General features: G+C 59.1%; 1 protein-coding gene across 10 annotated transcripts in view; it reads right to left on the bottom strand.

The window, feature by feature from the left end:
- The window catches only part of LOC128147696 (myomegalin-like), a 35,064-nt gene extending 19,093 nt beyond the window's left edge, over positions 1-15,971 (bottom strand). For 3 of the 10 annotated variants that reach the window (XM_052800561.1, XM_052800563.1, XM_052800562.1), the window contains exons 1-5: positions 6,636-8,037; positions 2,937-3,056; positions 1,068-1,187; positions 732-824; positions 403-618 (exon numbers count right to left, since the gene is read on the bottom strand). In XM_052800561.1, the coding sequence (XP_052656521.1) occupies positions 403-618; positions 732-824; positions 1,068-1,187; positions 2,937-3,056; positions 6,636-7,784 (1,698 nt within the window). In that variant the 5' untranslated portion in view covers positions 7,785-8,037. Of the gene's footprint in view, positions 1-402; positions 619-731; positions 825-1,067; positions 1,188-2,936; positions 3,057-6,635; positions 8,038-8,916; positions 9,035-9,313; positions 9,469-9,542; positions 9,667-10,471; positions 10,549-11,010; positions 11,122-11,588; positions 11,768-11,976; positions 12,033-15,820 lie in introns of those variants that run through there. The other 7 variants (XM_052800566.1, XM_052800565.1, XM_052800564.1 and 4 more) reach the window with 5 other exon arrangements.
- Positions 15,972-17,732: the final 1,761 nt, after the last annotated feature.

The following is a 17,732-nucleotide window of genomic DNA, read 5'->3' as shown; positions in this document are numbered from 1 at the left end:
CTTCCACAGTGATGAAGTCTGAATTTATTTCATTCTCCAGGCTACCCATCCATCTAAACCCCTTGCTCCGGCCACAGGCAGAGCTTTACAGTCAATCACAGCTAACCTGTGCAGCAGTGGACATTAACTTTGTAACATCGCAAAATGAGATGGGACATTTGTACCAGCCAAAGACATACAAGTGACAACACACCCGCTATCAAGTGTCTTTGCTGATTCTAAATCCTCAGATATGAAGCTAAGGCGGCTGGAGAATTCTCCCTGCCACATGTGACAAGGGATTAGCCAAGTATGCCCAGACTGGTATAGGCAGAAATGATGAATGAGAGTGGAGTACTGACTACATCAGTGCTTCTTAAGTTGTGTAAACCCAGAGACTTCCAGGCTAAGTGCTTGTCATACCTGGTTGTGTTTCCAGGTTGCCTCTTTCTGCTGCTCTTCCTCATGCACCATGGTCTCTAGGAGCTGGGTTGCTCTCCTGGCTTCAGCCAGTTGATGCTCTTTCTGGCGCTGAGCTCTTTTCAGCTTCCGCACCTCCAGCTTGGTGCAGAAAAGTGTGTTCTGAAGATCTAGCAGTGACACTTGCTGCTCCTGGGATGAGAGTGGGCTCTCTGACATCTAACAAGAGTGAAAAGCAGAGAAACTCAGAGATTCACTTCACAAGAGGGATTTAAAAATCACGATCCCTGCAGAACAAAACCTGATGTATTTAAGGCTTTCCAGGGACATACCTGCAACTGTCCCAGATGGCTTCTGTGTAACATGTCCCGCAGCTTGGCTATTGTCTCATTCTGCCCTTCAATGATATGGTACAGCTCTTGTGTCTATGAATCAAAGGATAGGAAGCCCAGTCATTGGCAAACCAAGCACAAACTCTCCCGTCCCAAGCCTCCAGCATGGATTGTGACACATCAGCATTGCACGAAAGTAAGAGCTTTGCAAGAAATAATTTAACGAGATCCAGGATGCCTAGCAATGGCTTAAGCGTTCCTTTTCAGTCACTGCCTACAGGGCTAGCATACTTTCCTCTTTCGGTGAGCACCACCCTGTCCACCCAAAACTATTACCTTACTCTCTTTGCTCTTCAGGGCCTCATTCAGACTCTGGATTGTACAAACTTGCTTCTGCGACGTTTCTTGGACGGATTTTAATTCCAAATTCAATTCATTCAGCTTTTCCTGTAACAACTGAAGACAGAAATATGTTGGTTTTTTTCAATCCTGCCTAATGCTCTACAAAAACACCCTTAGGACTCCCTCCACTCCTTACTCAAGTCCATACAGCCCAGGTGTTCATCTGATCAAGATCAACGTGGCTCCCTCTAGAGTCTGTAAATACTGTTTGAGCTGGGTGGAGACCGGTGAGTAAACACAAAGCCTTCAAGTCCCTCCACAGGACTGTTCCAGTGCTTCTGGCCCCTCCAATGCAGCCCCCACACGCAGGGCGGAGGTTACAGGCTTGGGTTCACATATCATACTGCCTCCCACATACTCCAGGAGAGTCTTGCTCGGACTGCCCAGCAGCCTTCCCAGTTTCTATCATTTGTTTCTGTTCCCTTAAGAGGAAAGGGGCTGCTTCAGCCCAAAAACCTCCCAAGAGATCTGAAAAAAAAAATCAAAATGGAGAAGCTACACATTCTAAAAACTGTCCCCTTTGCGATTGAGGTCCTCCAGAGCATTGCAGCTACCCCTTTAACAATCTTCCAGCCGCTTCTCTAACTGTCTCCTTTGACCACCCAGGCACTCTTGCAGCAACTGCTGGTCTAGGTAATTCTACATTTGATCAGATCAATGGCTTATTTAGCCTCAAATTCTGGCTTCAGCACAATGGAGTCTAGCCAGTGCCAGCACACCAACAGCATGGCTGCAAAGCAAAGGGGAAAGTCTCACTAGTCTCTGTGGCTGGTTTACAACCCAAGAAACTTTTGCCATTCACATCTTCACCGTAAAGAGGCTACCATCTCAAACAGTTTAGGACAGTTTTCTGCTTTCACCACAACATTCGTGACACAGCACACGTACATTTAAGCAACTGCTTGTTAGCATTTCTAAACGTGCTGCCTCTTGGCATTCTTAGTCTTGGATGATACGCATATTCCTTGGAACTTACTCAAGCCTCAATTTCTTAAGGAGTGGGTGCTGCCACGTGATTTCCTCTTGTTGTTCATTAGTTTACACACCTGTCATGTTTTCTCTTCTCTAAGAGACACCCCCCCTAACCTGTTTAAACACTTCCAACTCCATTTCCTGGGCCTTGGGCCTCTCTTTCCCTGTCAACCTTTGTGGTCCAGGCAGCTCCAACAGCTTACAGCTGTCCCCACATTTAAATAAAGATCCCATCCCAATGTTTCTTCCCATTTAACCCCTCTGTTTTCCCAGTGGGTATAATTTACCTTAGAGTTCAAGAGCATAACTAAGAACAATCTACCCCTCACAACACATGTTAAATTTGACCTGCCTCAAGACAACTCAGATGCATGTTTCTTTCCTAAGAAAGCCTTTAAACTGAAATGAAAACAGGACCCCCTCTGCACTGATCTCCCTTACTGCTTGAAAAAAAGAAGGCAGCTGTCTCAAAAGGCAGGTGCCCTTCTCTCCTGCAACAGGCTCAGCCCATGCAAATCCAAGAGACAGGGAAATAGTTCTGTGCATCTCTCCTTCACCAGCTCCCAGAAGGCTCAGCAGGCAAGTGGGAAGTTCTTCCAAAATAATGGTTTGCAAAAATTAACATGGAAAATTTACACAGCCCAGCTGCAGAAAAAAGTAAATGCTTTTAACTCAAGCTGGCAGACAACAGCACTGAGAACCATGCGTCGGCGCACACCCTTGCTGGAACAGAGGTGTAGATGCCTGCCTCTGGCCAGGCTAGGAGGCATCCTCCAATACTAATTATATCAGACTCACTAGGCACTGAACTTGCTGTTCATGAAGAAATACCTTGTTGGCAGCTTCGAACTGCTGGATTTTGCCCTGCAGCTCTGCAGCACACAGATCGGACACGTGCTCCCCTGCTGCAGGGTCACCTGGAGCCAGCTGCTGACGTTCATCCTGCAAATTCTGAAAAAAAGTGAGATATGGCTCAAGTCTTGCACTGGCTACTTCTATTCAGCTGTCAGCCCTCACAGACCTTGCAGCATGGGCTTGAACATGGCCCACTGTGCTTTTCTAACTGTCTCCAAAACATCATGCTGCCCGTGTCTCCCTTCACCTGGGGGGCAGGCTGGCACCCAGCAGCTCTCGGCCCAACCTGCCAGAAGCACCCTGCTGCCCCGAGGCTCTGGTTGGGCTGCCTGTCTCTCCTCACTCCCGTACCAGCAGCTTGTCTGGCTCTAACCACTGCCTGCAGGCTGATGATGGATCTGATCCCCACACCCGAGCCACATCCCTGAAACCTCCCCTCCTTCCCATGTGCCCTGCTGGCAGCTTCAGAAAGCTTCAAAACCAGCACCAAACCAACCCCTTTCTTTCCACATTCTGCCAAGCTTCTCTGTCTTAATCAAGCCCACAACCTTCAACCCTTCCCACCAGCTACCCTCCTGCCATGACCTAGCAGTCACCCCCTGCTCTGAACCCCTCCACTTGATTCTCTGGGCTCTCCTTTCATGCTCCAGCACCCACGCCATGTATGATTTCCTGCAGCTCCACAAACCATAGCAAATTTAGTGCCACAGCTGAGATTTTTTTCATGACACACACCCATTTATTGAGAATGGAAACAGCCTGCTTTCTGATGCGTGGCCTGCCAGACCCTGCTGGCTGAGCACACACTACTCCCTTGTCATCCCTTCTTACTATTTTGCTACCTCCTGCCTAGTGAGTTGTTAACTCCTTAGAGCAGCATTCAAACCCAGCCACGCACCCCAGCCCTCACAGGACTCGTTGAGTATTCCTGAATATTATCAGTGATACGAGATTGATTGTACTGGTGTCTTGTTTTAAGTAGGAGCTCTGGCAAGTGCAGGGTTGCAGTGCAGAGGCTACGAGAACACAGCAGAGCTTTTCAGAGCACACAGGAGCACCAGCTCCAGGCAGCACAGGGAGAATAACAACTAACTCTGACTAGCCCTGTCAGACTGAATCCTCATCTTCAGCAGCCACAGAAACACTGTCTCTGGGAAAGACAGCCAGCACAGGGGAGCTCCCCCAGGCCTGTGCATTGCCTCTCACATATAGAAGCAATGCTTCCCTTTACCCTGATGTTTTGTTAAGATTTTAGTGAAAACTTAAACAGTCACAGCAAGTAATTTCAAATTTGCCCAGCCAGAAGACTTCAGATCAGACAGGGAGAGTGGCTGGAATCTGTCACACAGCAGCTATTTGAAATAACACTGACGAAAAGAAAACAGGGAGGGGGAGGAAAACACACCTTTCCTCACAATTTGCACATTCCAAAGAAAAATAAGCAGAAAGCCCGCAAAGAGCTAAGAGCAGGGAGGGGAAAGGCAGAGCCACCTCCAGAGTCCAAAGTTCCAAAGCCCAAGCTGCCTCCCTCATCCTTCCCTGCAGCCATGTCAGGAGCACAGCTCCCCAGTGGTTTCTCCTACATCAATATTTTACTGACAATCTCTCCTCAGTACAGCTCCAGCAATGTCAGCACACGCTAACCTAGACAGAACACTTCTTTAAAAAGTAAGAATAATAATCATGGCATTATCTAAGCCTGCCAAGCTCACATCTGCCCAGAACAGTGGGTAAAAGACCAGCTGTCAGCAGGGCAATGCTTCCCTTGCTGCCAGCACAGCACTGCAGGCAGCTGCAAGAGTGTGTCTGATGAAGGCTTAGTTTGGTGGCATTTTCCTGGGGCTGCAGTGGTGAAGGGGAAAAATTGTTGGTTCAAGAAAACACCCAAAATGACAGTACCTACAAGGTCACATACCCCAACACCAGATTGCTCTTGGTCATTGTAGCTTACAGCGGTAAATTTAAAGAACTGTAGTTTCCCAAAAGCAACAAGGGAGCTGTGGTCCTATATATCCTATACATTCCTTTCACATTACCACAAAGGCATTTATGCGTATGAATCGCTAGACAGCAGTTCCTGACTTATAGAAAGAGTGTTGCTTGTACAAAGAGAAAGAAAAATCATTTATACAAGAACTATTTAGTCTACTAGCTGCATCTGACTTCTCATTTTTGCTGATAAAGCCATCCAAAGGATGAAAGTCCTTTCCCCCTTCTGCCAGGACCTGCACCAAAGACCACAACTGCTGCTGCCATGGCCAGAAACAGGCAGTAAAAAATCCTGCAGGATGAATTCCTGGCAGGGACTGTCAGATGGCAGAGGCTGGAAAAACTCCTCAAACACAGCTCCCAGACAAGGATGGTGATGCATGACACAAAGCCAAGCCGTAAACACGCCGCGTCAATTGCACCATGTTCTGTTAAGAGAAAGCCTATTTTTATGCTGTAAATATATCCCTAGCAGTGAAAATTAGTAGCAAGCAACACAGACTACAGGAGCAGCATCAACGCCCTGCTTCACATCTGCAGTCACTGGCTGCCAGCACGATGCCTTTGTGCACCAGATGAAAATTAGTTCTGCTACATCCCTCCCTAGCACCATTTCTTGAGCAGGCTTCTATGAGAAAAGCACACAGCTCTGGGAAACGCCCAAGCAGACGGGACAGCAAGCAGTGCTGGCTGAATAGGAAGCGTAATTCAGCATAGCCACAGTTGCCACAGTGATAAACAAGCATTTTTCTAATCCCCCAGGCTACCTAGAGCATTAGACAACACTAAGGCTGCTAATGGAAATGCAATTAGGCTGACATGGATATTCCTGAATTGAAGCTGACTGAGGCCTTCTATTCATTAAGGAAAGAGGTAAAGGAGTTACAAGTTCAGCTTTTTGACTGCATACTAATGAAGATTTCTTTAAAGCCAGCAAACCAGAGGCAATCTGGAGCTACACGAGGACTACCATCGAGGCAGATAACAGCACCAGGAAGTCCCATGAAAGCAGGAGCTTTCATCACCTCTCAGCAACACCTGCCACTAATTGATGAATCTTTTCAAAGGATCAGAAAATAAACCAATTATCTAGAATACCAACCCTAAAGTCATCCTCTGGCACAAATCCACCTGCAAGGAAAACACCTTTTCCTCGGGGCACACGCCACAGATCCCTGCACAGATCTGCACGTTAGGCAGGTTGGAGGCCTGATCCGCAGAGGCAGGGCTCTGGAGGCAGGCGTTCCTGACACTGAACCATTACCCAGGCACAAAGAAAACAGATTTGCTGGAAAACACATGCCCGGAAGCTTAAAACACTCCCTTTGGTTGTAGGTAAAAGTCACACTGACTTCTTAAAGAGAAAGTTGAAGTGAAACTGGTGTTTTCTCAGAAAAATGACAAAGCATGCAAAGAGCTTAGACCCATCTAGCAGGCTGCATTGACAGGGAGAGCTGATGGAGGAGGGGAAGGTTAATTTCTCAGAACACAAGGAGGAAACAGATGACAGGAGCATGACAGAGGAGAGAGGTGGCACACCTAAAAAGGACCAAGCTGCCTATTCTTAGCCCTGGGTTCAGTGACACGTGGCTATCTGTATTATCTCAGCACAGAAGAATCCCTAGCGGGCTCAGTGTCGGGCCACAGGGACGCTGCTCAATTGAATGGCGGCACAATGACCTCTACCTGTACCCGCAGCGGCATATAATCCTCACAGAGGTCATCCCACAGCTCCTGCAGTTCAGAAATCTCCAGGGGAAGACCCAAAGGAGCTCTGGAAAGGGATTTTCTGTCTGCATTCAGGAAGGCAGAACCAGCACACGCTAAGCCAGCAGAAGCACTGCCATCTGCCAAGTCACGGCTGAGCTTGGGAGGGGGCAAGCTGGACTTCACAGGAATAGGTAGCCTGCTGCCTCGGGGGCTCTGAAGGGGTTTGTAGTCCAAAGCCTTGATCAAACTGAGGGCCAGCTCCAGCCTGTTGCCGCTCAGCGAAGAGTTTGGGGTCATGCGGTCATCTGAGAAATCGTCACATTTCCCATTCCCTTTCACCCCCTTATCTGCATCTTCATCCTTCTGCTGTGGAGGGCTTGCCTCCACAGTCGTGTCCAGGGACTCAACAGAGGATGCAGGCGTGCCTTCCTCCATGCTCTCCCCATCCACAGGCACTCTGGCACTGGCAGACTCCGCCACATCACACACGGATGACTCCTCGTTGCCCACGCTGGCCGACCACCGGCTGGACAGCCCGCAGGAGATGCTTCTGGCCACCTTTCGCGGCACTTTGCAAATCGCTTCATAGTCAGCATCGGCCACCCGCAGCGCGGCACAGCCACGGCAGCGCCGTGGGCGGTTACTTGCTCCCTCTGAAGAATGGCAGCTGTGTGGCTCCAAGCTGTGCTCTTCTTGATCCGTCCAATATTCATACCCAGAATAAGCAAAGTCCTCCTGAAGGAGGGCAGCATACCGTACATCAGGCAGGTTAGAAAGGTCCACAGTCCCATCCCCAGCTCTGTCATCTGTGCTAGAGTCTTCGTTGTTCCTGCGGTACATACTTGCAATGCAGAACTTGAGGCGGTCTTTCTCCAGCAGCAGTTTCTGTAGGCGCTCGATGGAGAGGGCTTCGATGCGTGCGATGACAGTGTCGAACCTGTAGATGCGGTCCAGCATGAAGGCACACTTGCTGCAAGCGAACTCGGATTTGCCATCCCGGCACAGCTCCCTGCCCAGGACGTGGGAGAGCAGCACCTGGAGGTTCAGCTTGGCCGCCGTGTGGAAGATCCATCGCCGCTGGTTGCCGCACAGCTCCCGGGCACAAATCCGGCAGGTTTCCTTCATCCTCCCTCCTGACCAGCACCCAAACCTACTTCTGGGGGCCCTCAAGAGACCTTCCTGAGGCCTCTCCCACTCACTCTGTGCATCTCCCAGCGTACAGCTCCCTCAAGCCCTGAGCCCACCGGCACTTCTCACCCCACCAATCCCCCCTTTTTAGGGCGGTCACACGCCGGAACTCCTGGCGCTACAGAAACATCCCACTCTACCACATCTTCACACTTCAGCCCGGCCACAGCAGGGCTGCCCCCCTCTCCTGCCTGCCCCCCCCCAGCCCCCCTCTCCTGCCTGCCCCCCGCTTATCACAGCTCCCCCCGCTCTCCTCACTGCCCCCCTTCCCCGGGGCTGCCCCTCACCCCGGGCTGCCCCCCTGCCTCACAGGCCCCGCCACTCCTCCTCCCCCCGCCGCCGAGGATGCTCCTGCCACGGCAGCGCCCGGCTTGTGGCTCAGATTTCAAGATGGCGGCAGGCGACAGCCCCCACGCGTGCGCGGAGGCCTCGACGCCTGCCGGGATTTGTAGTCGCCGCGCCCGGGCGCTACGCATGCGCAGTGGGCACACGCGGGGCCGGCACGGCGCAGTGCCGGGGCCGGCGACAGCGACAGCGACGATGACAGTGCAGGGCCGGCGCCCCGCCCCAGCAGGCAGTGCCGGAGGGGCATGTCCCCGCATCACAAGGCCACCAAGCACCCATGCAGCAGTACCTGCGCGGCACCCCGTGCCACCCAGTGGGCACACACCGGCGTCCCCCGGCCAGACCACGCGCTGATGGCCCGAGGCTGCTGGGGACAGCGCTGTGCCACCCAGACAGAACATGGCCGGAGCCGTGCGGCTGCCAGGAACACGCTGCTCTGATCCCTCGCAGCCCCGAAATCCCGCCTGGCACCACGCCGGGCGTATTTTAAGACCCGGGATTTAAATGGCAGACGGGCGCAGAAGGACTGCGCAGGCTCCCTTGATGCCCCCTGTCCCCCCCAGCACCGCGGCACAGCTGTGCAAATGCTTGGGCCGGACGTGGCACAGCCCTGGCCACAGCCCCAGAAGGGGACCGGGATGACAACTGCCAGCCGAGCCCTGGGCGGCTGCGCTCCTCCCCGGGGTGTCGGGCTGAGGTCCCCCACCTGCAATTGCCCACCCACCTGGCCCCCCACGGCCAGGGGCTCCTCCAGGCGCTGCTGCAGGTCACGCTTCTCGGCTGACAGCGTTTCCACGAGCCGGTTGCTGGCGGCCAGCTCTTGGGTCAGCTCTTCGATCCTCCTGAAAGGGAGGGAAGGGCAGGGGATGCTTAGGCACTGGGATGGTCCCAGGATGGCACTGTGGACAGCTGCTGGGGGGCAATCTCTGGGGCAAAGTAGAGCAGTCTCAGGGATGCTCCCCCTTCCCCACAGCCCAGCTCTCTCTCCTTGGGGTGACCCCTCCACCCCCCTGATGCCCGCAGCCTCCCAGCCCTGCACAGCACCAGCCCCTTGGTAGTCCCCAAGGATCGGCACAGGGCACAGGCTGGCAGCATAGAGGGGACAGGTCCTGGGCACCCACCTCTGGGCCATGGTACCGCAGCCATCATCGCTCCTGTCCTCCTCCTTTGTTCTCGCAGCTTCCTTCAGCTTCCCTGCCAGTTCCCGGCACCGCTCCGCCTCGGCTTTGGCCAGCGCCGTGGCCTGCTCGGCCTCACTCCGAGCCAGCCTGGCCTCCTGCATGGCAGCGGGGTGAGCCCCCAGGCACCGACCCCCAGCCCCCCCCCGGACCCCACCACCCCTGGGCTCACCTCCTGCAGGAGCTGGATCTTGTTCTCCAGGAGCTCATAGACGTGCTCCGACTCCCGCTGCCGTTCCTCATACTGCTGCCGGAGCGCTGCCTGGCTGCGGGTTGTCTGGTTCTCCGCAGCCACCCTGCCAAGCATAGAACAGCACGGCATGGCATAGCATGGCATGGCACAGTGCATTATGGCACAGCACAAAGTGGCATAGCATGGTATGGCATGGCATGGCATCTCACATGACATAGCATGGCACTGCACAGCATGGCACAGCACACTATGGCATGGCACGGCATGGCACGACATGGCATGGCACAGCACGGCATGGCTTGGCAGGGTGCAGCATGGCGTGGCATGGCACGACATGGCATGGCCTCCCTTTGCAAAAGCCCCCACCCCAAACCAGCTGGACTGGGTGAGCCATGCCACCCCGGGTGCCCCCAGCCCAGCTCCCCCCATGCCATGGGTGCTGTTTCTGCAGGACCCCCGGGCAGGGCGTACTATAACCTCCCAGCGCTGCTGCCCTGGGGACACGGCTTCTCTGGTGGCACCAGGTCATGCTCAGGCTCTGAACCACCAAAGCAGTCCCCTCATGCTCCCAGAACCAGGGGGTCCCCTGGCTGCCGTGCCCCAGGCCCCCCTGCCCAGCGGTGCCCCGCTGCGGGACACCCACGCCACGGCCCCCAGGCACGGCGCTGCCCTCCCCTGCCAAACAGGTGCTGCCCTTTAGTTTTGGCTGGCGCCAGGGCTGTAAGAGGAGCCCTGCGGGTGCCCAGCCCCATTGCAAACAACTCCAGCCCCACTGCAGCCCCTCCGCTGCCTGCTGCGGGCAGGGCGCAGGCAGACAACCTCGGTCCCCCTTGCCCACGCAAACACCACAGACGGCGTGTGGGTGCCATGTCCGCCCCAGGGCGAGGGGCTTGGCCGGCCCCACTCACCATGTGTTGTCCAGGGCTTGTTGCTTCTCCTGCAGCTCCCGCTTCAGGCTCTCCACCTCTACTTTCAGCTCGATATTCTGTGGGGAGGGAGGGAGGTGGGTAAGATGCCCCCATGCCTGCCCGGACCCCCCAGTGCCACTTCCTACGAGAATGCATCAGAGGTGGCATGGGGGTCCCCCACCCCACGGCAAGACTTCGGGTGCTCATGGCACCGAGTGGCACAGGTGGTATTTTAGCCTGCCGGTGCTGGGATAGGGTGTACCCGCTCCATCTGTCTGCACCCAAACTGGCACCGCCACTCACCCTGGGCACCCCACCAGGTTGGGGAAACCCTCCGCAACCCTCTCCCCGCTCCTGTCAAAGGCAGCAAGGGGCAAACTCCTGCACAGCAGCTCCCCCAGCCTCAGCGCCATGCCCGATGCCCTCCCCGGCATCCCCACCGGCTGCGCTCCCCTGGCCCCATCCCCTCCGGGCAAAGAGAGGGCACCGGGAGGGAAACCCCCCTCAGGCACCCATCCCTGTCCCCCACGGGCGCTCACCCGCCGGTAGACATCGTCCCGGCTGCCCTCGCCCTTCTGCTGGACGCGCTCCTCCAGAAAGTAGATGCGCAGCTTGAGGCTGAAATTCTCCTTCTTGAGGTCATTGAGGTGCTGGGAGAGCGTGCGGTACCCGTTAGCCATGGCCGGCGCTCCATGGGGGGGGCATCCCGGCACCCCTCACATGGCGCCGCCGGGGACACGGCCCAGGGTCCCTGCCCGCCCGCAGCTCCCGCCGCCGGCCCTGCCGCGGCCCCTTTCCTTTTTTTTTTCACCTCTCGGAGCTATTTGAGGAATCGCCGGAGCGGGGACGGCGGGGACGGGAGGGTGGTGAAACCCGAGCCCTCGCGGCCCCCGCGCGCCTCAGCCAGGAGGGCGGCGAGGGGGAGCGTGGCGCCCGGGGGGGGCTGAGCCCCCTCTCCCCGTCCCACCGCCGCTTGCTCTGCGTCCCCCTCCCACCCTCCGCACCCCCACTGGTGCACCCAGGGGATCCGACATGTATCCTGCAAGCACCCAGTGGTGCTGGGGGGGGTGGGTCTTGGCGGTGCCATGGCGGGGGTTCCGGCACCCCGGGGTCTCACCTGCTCGAAGTCCCGCAGGGTCTGCGTCTGGGCGAGGGGACCCATCTCCACGTCCCGGAGGAGACACGTTTGCACCAAGGGACCAGGCTGGGGCTGAGCACCCGGGGGGCCATGGGACCCCCCCGGCTCAGCCGGCGTGGGGTCCTCGTCACCCTCACCCCACGGCCCATCTTGGGAAGCTGGGAGGGAGCGAGGGCGAGCGGCAGTCAGATGAGCAAAGCGGTTGCTCCACACACCGCCTGCCTCCGAGGTGTCACCGGGAAGGACGCCGGGACGCCTCGGGGCCGGTAAGCCGCTGGCCATCCCCTGGGGCAATGCATGCTGCCGGGGCGCTGGGCACGGGAACAGGGTGTGTGGGGTACGGGGGGGGGCTCTTGGGGTGTCTTACCCGCCATGCAGCTGGCTCCAGGGAGCACGGCTGGCCTGTCACCGCCGCAGGGGTCCCTGCGGAGAGGAGTACATGGCCATGTCACGCATGGCATCGGGGGTCCAGCCCCCAGGGTCCCCCATGCACCACCCAGCTGCTGTGCCAGAGGGGCTAGGGAGGGCGGTGGGGGAATTTACGATGGGGAATTTTACCAGAGGCTCTGCGTGGCGGCGGCTGCTGCAATCTCTCCCACCCCGGGTGGGTTGCAAGCAGCTGGTGGGCACTGGAGGGGGGGGGGGGGCGGCAGAGGTGAGCTCCCGACATCAAACGGTCACACAAAAGCCTGCCCGGGGTGGGGGGCAAACTCCAGGCAAGGCAAAACCCTTGTGCATCCGTGAGGGTGCATGGGGGGTGGGTGTGCATGCCTGCGTGTGCGTGCACAGGGGCACACGGGTGTCCGTGCACACGTGGGGGTGCACACGTGTGTTCCCGCAGCCGGCAGACATCTGCTCTAAGTGCAAAGACACAAGGCCCTGGGGGCCGTGCAGATGGCGCTGCCCCTTTAGGAGCACTTTAGCCCCATTAGCAGCCCTGGCAGGGCCACCTGAGCCCCCACAGCACACCCCCGCGGCCCCGGGGAGGGGGTCTGGGTGCTGGCAGCGAGCAGGGGCTGCCTAAGGCAGGGCTCGCCCCGGCCGCTCTCCGAGGGGGCCCCGTGCCATCACAGCAGACCAGCTCCCCACAGCAGCCGCAATCAGGTTTATTTTCAGCTGAGAAGCATGAGTCATTTCATAATTTAAAAGAAACAGAAAAAAAAACCAACCCACAAATAAAAAAAAAAACCCACAGATTTTTTTCCTTTAAAAAAAAGAAGAATATTTATTTTCTAATGTCAGCATGACAGCTTTTTGGTGGGGTCCCGTGAGCAGGGAGGTGGGCACTCGCCCCCAGCACCACGGTGGGCACAGTGTCCTGCCCACATGCACAAGACTGAGTCCCAATGGCCAGGTAGGGCCAGCACGTTCCCGTGGCACAGGCCATGGTAGGGGCCCTGGGGCCATGTCCCCAGCGCCAGGCACACCACACCAGCACCTTGCAGGCCGGGGACACAGCACTGCCAGCCTGGGAGGGAGCAGGGGGAGGCAGCCACAGGCTGCCATAGCCCCTGCAGCAACAACCCATCACGAGGGGAAACTAAGGCACGATGGCTTTAAACACACCAGTGCTGGCCAGGCATGGCCCTGCGCCCTGCCAGGCACCATAACCAGCATGATACCCAGAAGCACAGTACCAGAGGTGCGGTGCCCAGAGGCACCCAGAGGCACAATAACCAGAAGCATGATGCCTGAGGAGACCCAATACCCAGAAGCACAATATCCAAGGAGGCACGATCTCTGGAGGCATGACACCCCAGGATGACCAATACCCAGGGGTGCGATACCCAGAAACAAAACATCCAAGGAGCCATGATACCCAGATTCAAGATACACAAGGATGCACAATAGTCAAGGAAGCACAGTACCCAGCGGCATGATATCCCAAAGCATGATATCCCAGGAGGCAAAATACCTGAAGAAGCACAGTACCCAGTGACATGGCATCCAAGGAGGCATGGCACCCAGCATAATACCCGGAGACAAAAATCAAGGAGACATGACAGCCAAACGCCTGATACCCGAGGAAACGCGATACTCAGAGACACAATACCCATGAAGACAGTACAAGACCCGAGGAGGTACGGCACCTGCAGGTGTGACACCCAAGGAGGTGCAATACCAGAGGAAGCACAACACCCAAGGAGATGCAGCGCCTGGAGGGGTGATACCCAGACAGGAGGGTGACCAACCCCTGCAGCTCCAGCGCCGTGGGGGCTCCTTGGGGCCACCCTGAGGCAGGGCCAGCCCCGCATCATGGCTGGCTATGGGCTCTGGGGTGAGTGAGCAGAGCACGCGGTTTCCTGCAGCCCAGCCAGCACCCCCCAACACCAGGACTGGGAGCCCCGTGCCGGGCCATGGGGATGCTGGGACCGGCAGGAGCCCCGGGCTCCACCGTGGCCACAGCCGGCTGGGCTGGATGGGGGCTCCCCCCTTCCCCGACCGTGTGCCCAACACTGGGAATTTGTTTGCCGCGAAGGAGAGGCCGCCGCGGTGCTGCCGGGGCTGCAGGAGGACAAGAGCCCTTTCATGCTGGCCATGCCACCCCAGGGCATGGAGCAGAGCCGCCAGCACAGCGTGGAGCTGGAGGGGGGGCACAGCCTGAGGGCCCCCCACCCGCCGGGCGGCACTTCCCACCCCAATTTATCTTCAAGCCCTGGCACGAGGGGTGCCACACGGCCCTGACTCAGAGCACCCGCTGACTCACAGCATCTCCGTGGCATTGCACCAGGGCCACTGCGGCCGCCTGCCGGCACCGGCACCCCAGGGTGCTGCCGGGGAGAGGGGAGAACGCAGGGGTGGCTTCCAGGGCCATGGCATGTGGGCTGTGTGAGGGTGGCCGCTGCCCCACACGGGAGAGCATTCCCAAAGCGCCCGGCACCGCTTAGCTCACCGACGGCAACTCACCTCCTCCTGCTGCTGGATCACCTCCCACGGACAGAGGGATGGATGGAGGGATGGAAGGCAGCCCCCAGCCCCGTGCTCAGCCACAGCCACTCCGGGTGCAGGTGACAGTCTCCAGGCTGGCAGAGGGGCCACGGCGAGGGCTGAGCAAGGCCAGGGCGAGCGTGGCAGCTCAGTGCCGGGGCCAGGATGCTGAGCGAGCACAGCCCGGCTCCCCGCTGACTCGTCGGCACAAATGTTTCAGCAGGGGCTGAGTGCCGCCACGGGGGAGGTAGCGCGGGGGACAGCCGGCCACGACCGTGGCGGCCGCCTGCACGCCTGGGCGTGTGTGCACGGCACACAGCACGGCCGCCCACCAACTGCCTGCACACGGGGCACGGCAACAAGGTCTCCATTGAGCGTGGCAGGACGGGGGGAGCCGGGGGCTGGCGTTACCCACACTTCTGGCGATGACGGCTCCCAATGCTGCACCGCACGCGTGGCAGCCGGCACAGCTCCCGAGGGCCGGCAGCCCTGGCCGGGTGCCAGGACAAACGGTCTGGCCAGCGGCTCAGGGTGGAATTGGGGATGGGCAGAGCCAGGGGAAGAGCAGGGAGGATGCAAACAGCGCTGGGGAGATGGGGGAAGCCAAGCTCCCCATGCCGGCACCCCAAACCACAGCCCTTCCCCCGGGTCCACCCTCAGCCCAGCACCTCCCAGCAAACCCCACCTGCCCGGCGCCCCAAGGAGAGCTGGTGCTACTGCCGGTGCAAGCCCAGCCCCACAGGACTCTACAGCTCCTGCCCTCTTGCTTGGCACAACGCACGCTGCCCTGGCACCCCTGGGTCCTCATGGCACGGGGCAGCGAACACCCGTGTGCCCCCGGTGCTGGATGAAGGGTCCCTGTTCCTTTCCTGGATGCCCAGCAGCGCTCCTGGCCTTGCCCAGCGTGGGGCCCAGCTGGGAGCAGGGTGTCCCACAGCCCCGCCACCAGTGCCAAGCTGTGGGACCCCAGCAGCAGGCAGGGGACACCCACCGCCCAAGAGGGATGGGGCTTGGGACAGGCAGTGTCCGGCCCCACACACTCCCGAGGGAGCACACCCGCATCCCGGCCGCATCCTGGCCACACCGATGCCGCTTGCTACCTGGGCCTCAACCTGCCGCGGCATCACCACGGCCCAGCGTGGGCACACGCAGCCCCCACGGGCGTCCCGGGGACACGCAGCCCCCACGCGTGCCCGGGGCACACGGACGCCCCGACCCGCATCACTCACGGCCCCACGGCCCCACGGACGGATGACACGCGCACCCACGGACACGCTCCTCACCTCCGCCGCGGGGCTCGCATCCCGCCCCGCCGGGCACCGCCGCACCGGGCCGGGCAGCACCGGGCCGGGCACCGGCGGCACCGGGCGGCACCGGGCCGAGCCGGCGGGTCTCCGCAGGCGCTGCCGGGCCACCCCAGCGTGCGCCGGGGAGGCGGCTCTGCGGCACCGGCCGGCTCCGCCCGCCGCTGCATGCCCTCCTCCTCCTCCTCCTCCTTCTCCTCCTCCTCCCTGCCTCCCTCCTTCATCCATCCCTGCCTCCCTCCATCCTTTCTTCCCTCCCTCCATCCCTCCCTCTGACGCTCCAGCCTTCCTTCCCCGCTCCCTCCCTCCGTCCTCTCCCTGCTCCCTCTCTCCACCCCCCCCTTCGTCTCCCCAGTCCCCCCGCCCAGCAGCCAGCCTGTCCCGGCTGACACAGCCACTCCCCGCCCCAACCCTCCACTCCCCCCAGTCTCTCTGGGCTGAGCCCCGACCCTTCCCCACCCTTCAGTCCCCCAGGAACTATCCCTGATCCCTCCCTGCCCCCTCAATCCTTCCCCCAACCTGCCAGTCACCCCAAAAGACCCCCAATTAGCCAAGATCCCCCATGGCACCCCCAACCATTCATCCTGACAACCCAGTTACCCCCAGTCCTCCTTGTCATCCCCTACCACCCTGGTCTTCCTTGGATGCCTCCACCCCAACCTGACACCCCCAACCCCGTTTGTCACCCCCAGAGCCCCATGAGCCCCCCAGGTACACTTCCAGCCCCACAACACCCTCACCTGCTCTCTAATCTTCCGTGACTTCCCAGTCCTGCACTGGGACATCCCTAGCATCCTCGATCCCCCTTGACCCCACCATCACCCTAACCTGCCCTTGAACACCCACCATCCCAACCTAACACCCCCAATCTCCTCCACCCTTGCCTCTCCTTTGCCACTCCCCATCCCAACCCCAATAACCCCAGTTCCCTTTGACCCCACTAATTCCTTTCCCTGCTTGATACCCCAGTTCCAGTGCTGCCCCTACCCTCTCCCCCAGCCCCATCCACTCTGCAAGGACCCCCCCCCCAACACTCCCCCATTGCCTGGCCCCACTCTCCTCCATCCTGCACCCACAGACCCTCGGCCAGCTGTCCCCTGTGGGTCCCCCACCTGCCACCAAGCAGAGCCCATCCAGGACCCTGGTGGTAATGGGGTCAGCAGTGGGGTGCCGTGTCCCCGTAACCCCCACACTCCATCCCCATCACAGCCCAGGTCCCCCGGGCACCCACCCCGCTGGCCCTGCCAGCTTTGGGGTCCCCTCCAGCCCGAGGGGCCGTTCCTCGGGACACAGGCAGGGACCAGGTTCAAGTCTCTCTGGCTGCCTCCCTTGGAGGGCCAGGAGTGGGGGGACATGCCTGCCGGCACCTCCACCCCACCAGCACCCCTCACGTCCCAGCAGCCCCCTGGTGAGGGATGGGGTGCAGGGGTGCTGGGGTGCCGTGGGGCTGTGCCACCAGTGCCGCTCCCCAGGAGAGGGCACCAGCAGGCAGGGAAAAGCCAGCAAATACCACGCCGTGGCTTGGCCACGTGTGGTCTCTGCACAAGTGGGCCACAGGTGTGGGAGAGGGGCCACGGAGACGTACGGAGGTGCTGGGCAAACCCAAGTGGTACCAGCACAGGGAGCAGGGTGCTGGGATGCCGGGTCAGCGGGCACCTTGAGCAAGGTCTTAATGGTTAATGGAGGCCAGGGCCGGCGGCAGGGCTGTGCCAGGGGCTGCGGGGCCGTGTCCCAGCCACGGCAAGTCCCACACTGTGGGTGCCCCCGGCCCATGCCATACGCGAGGCTGTGGAGAGGGAACCCTGTCCCGGTCCCTGGGTCACACAGCCCCACCAAGGGCCAGTTTCGGGACCCCCGCTGCAGATTTCACCAGCCACTGCCCTTGACCGTG

The sequence above is a fragment of the Harpia harpyja genome, chromosome 11 (genome assembly GCF_026419915.1).
Source record: "Harpia harpyja isolate bHarHar1 chromosome 11, bHarHar1 primary haplotype, whole genome shotgun sequence".
Lineage (NCBI taxonomy): Eukaryota > Metazoa > Chordata > Aves > Accipitriformes > Accipitridae > Harpia > Harpia harpyja.
Note: the sequence above shows the minus strand (reverse complement) of the source record. Positions and strands in the feature narration are given on the sequence as shown.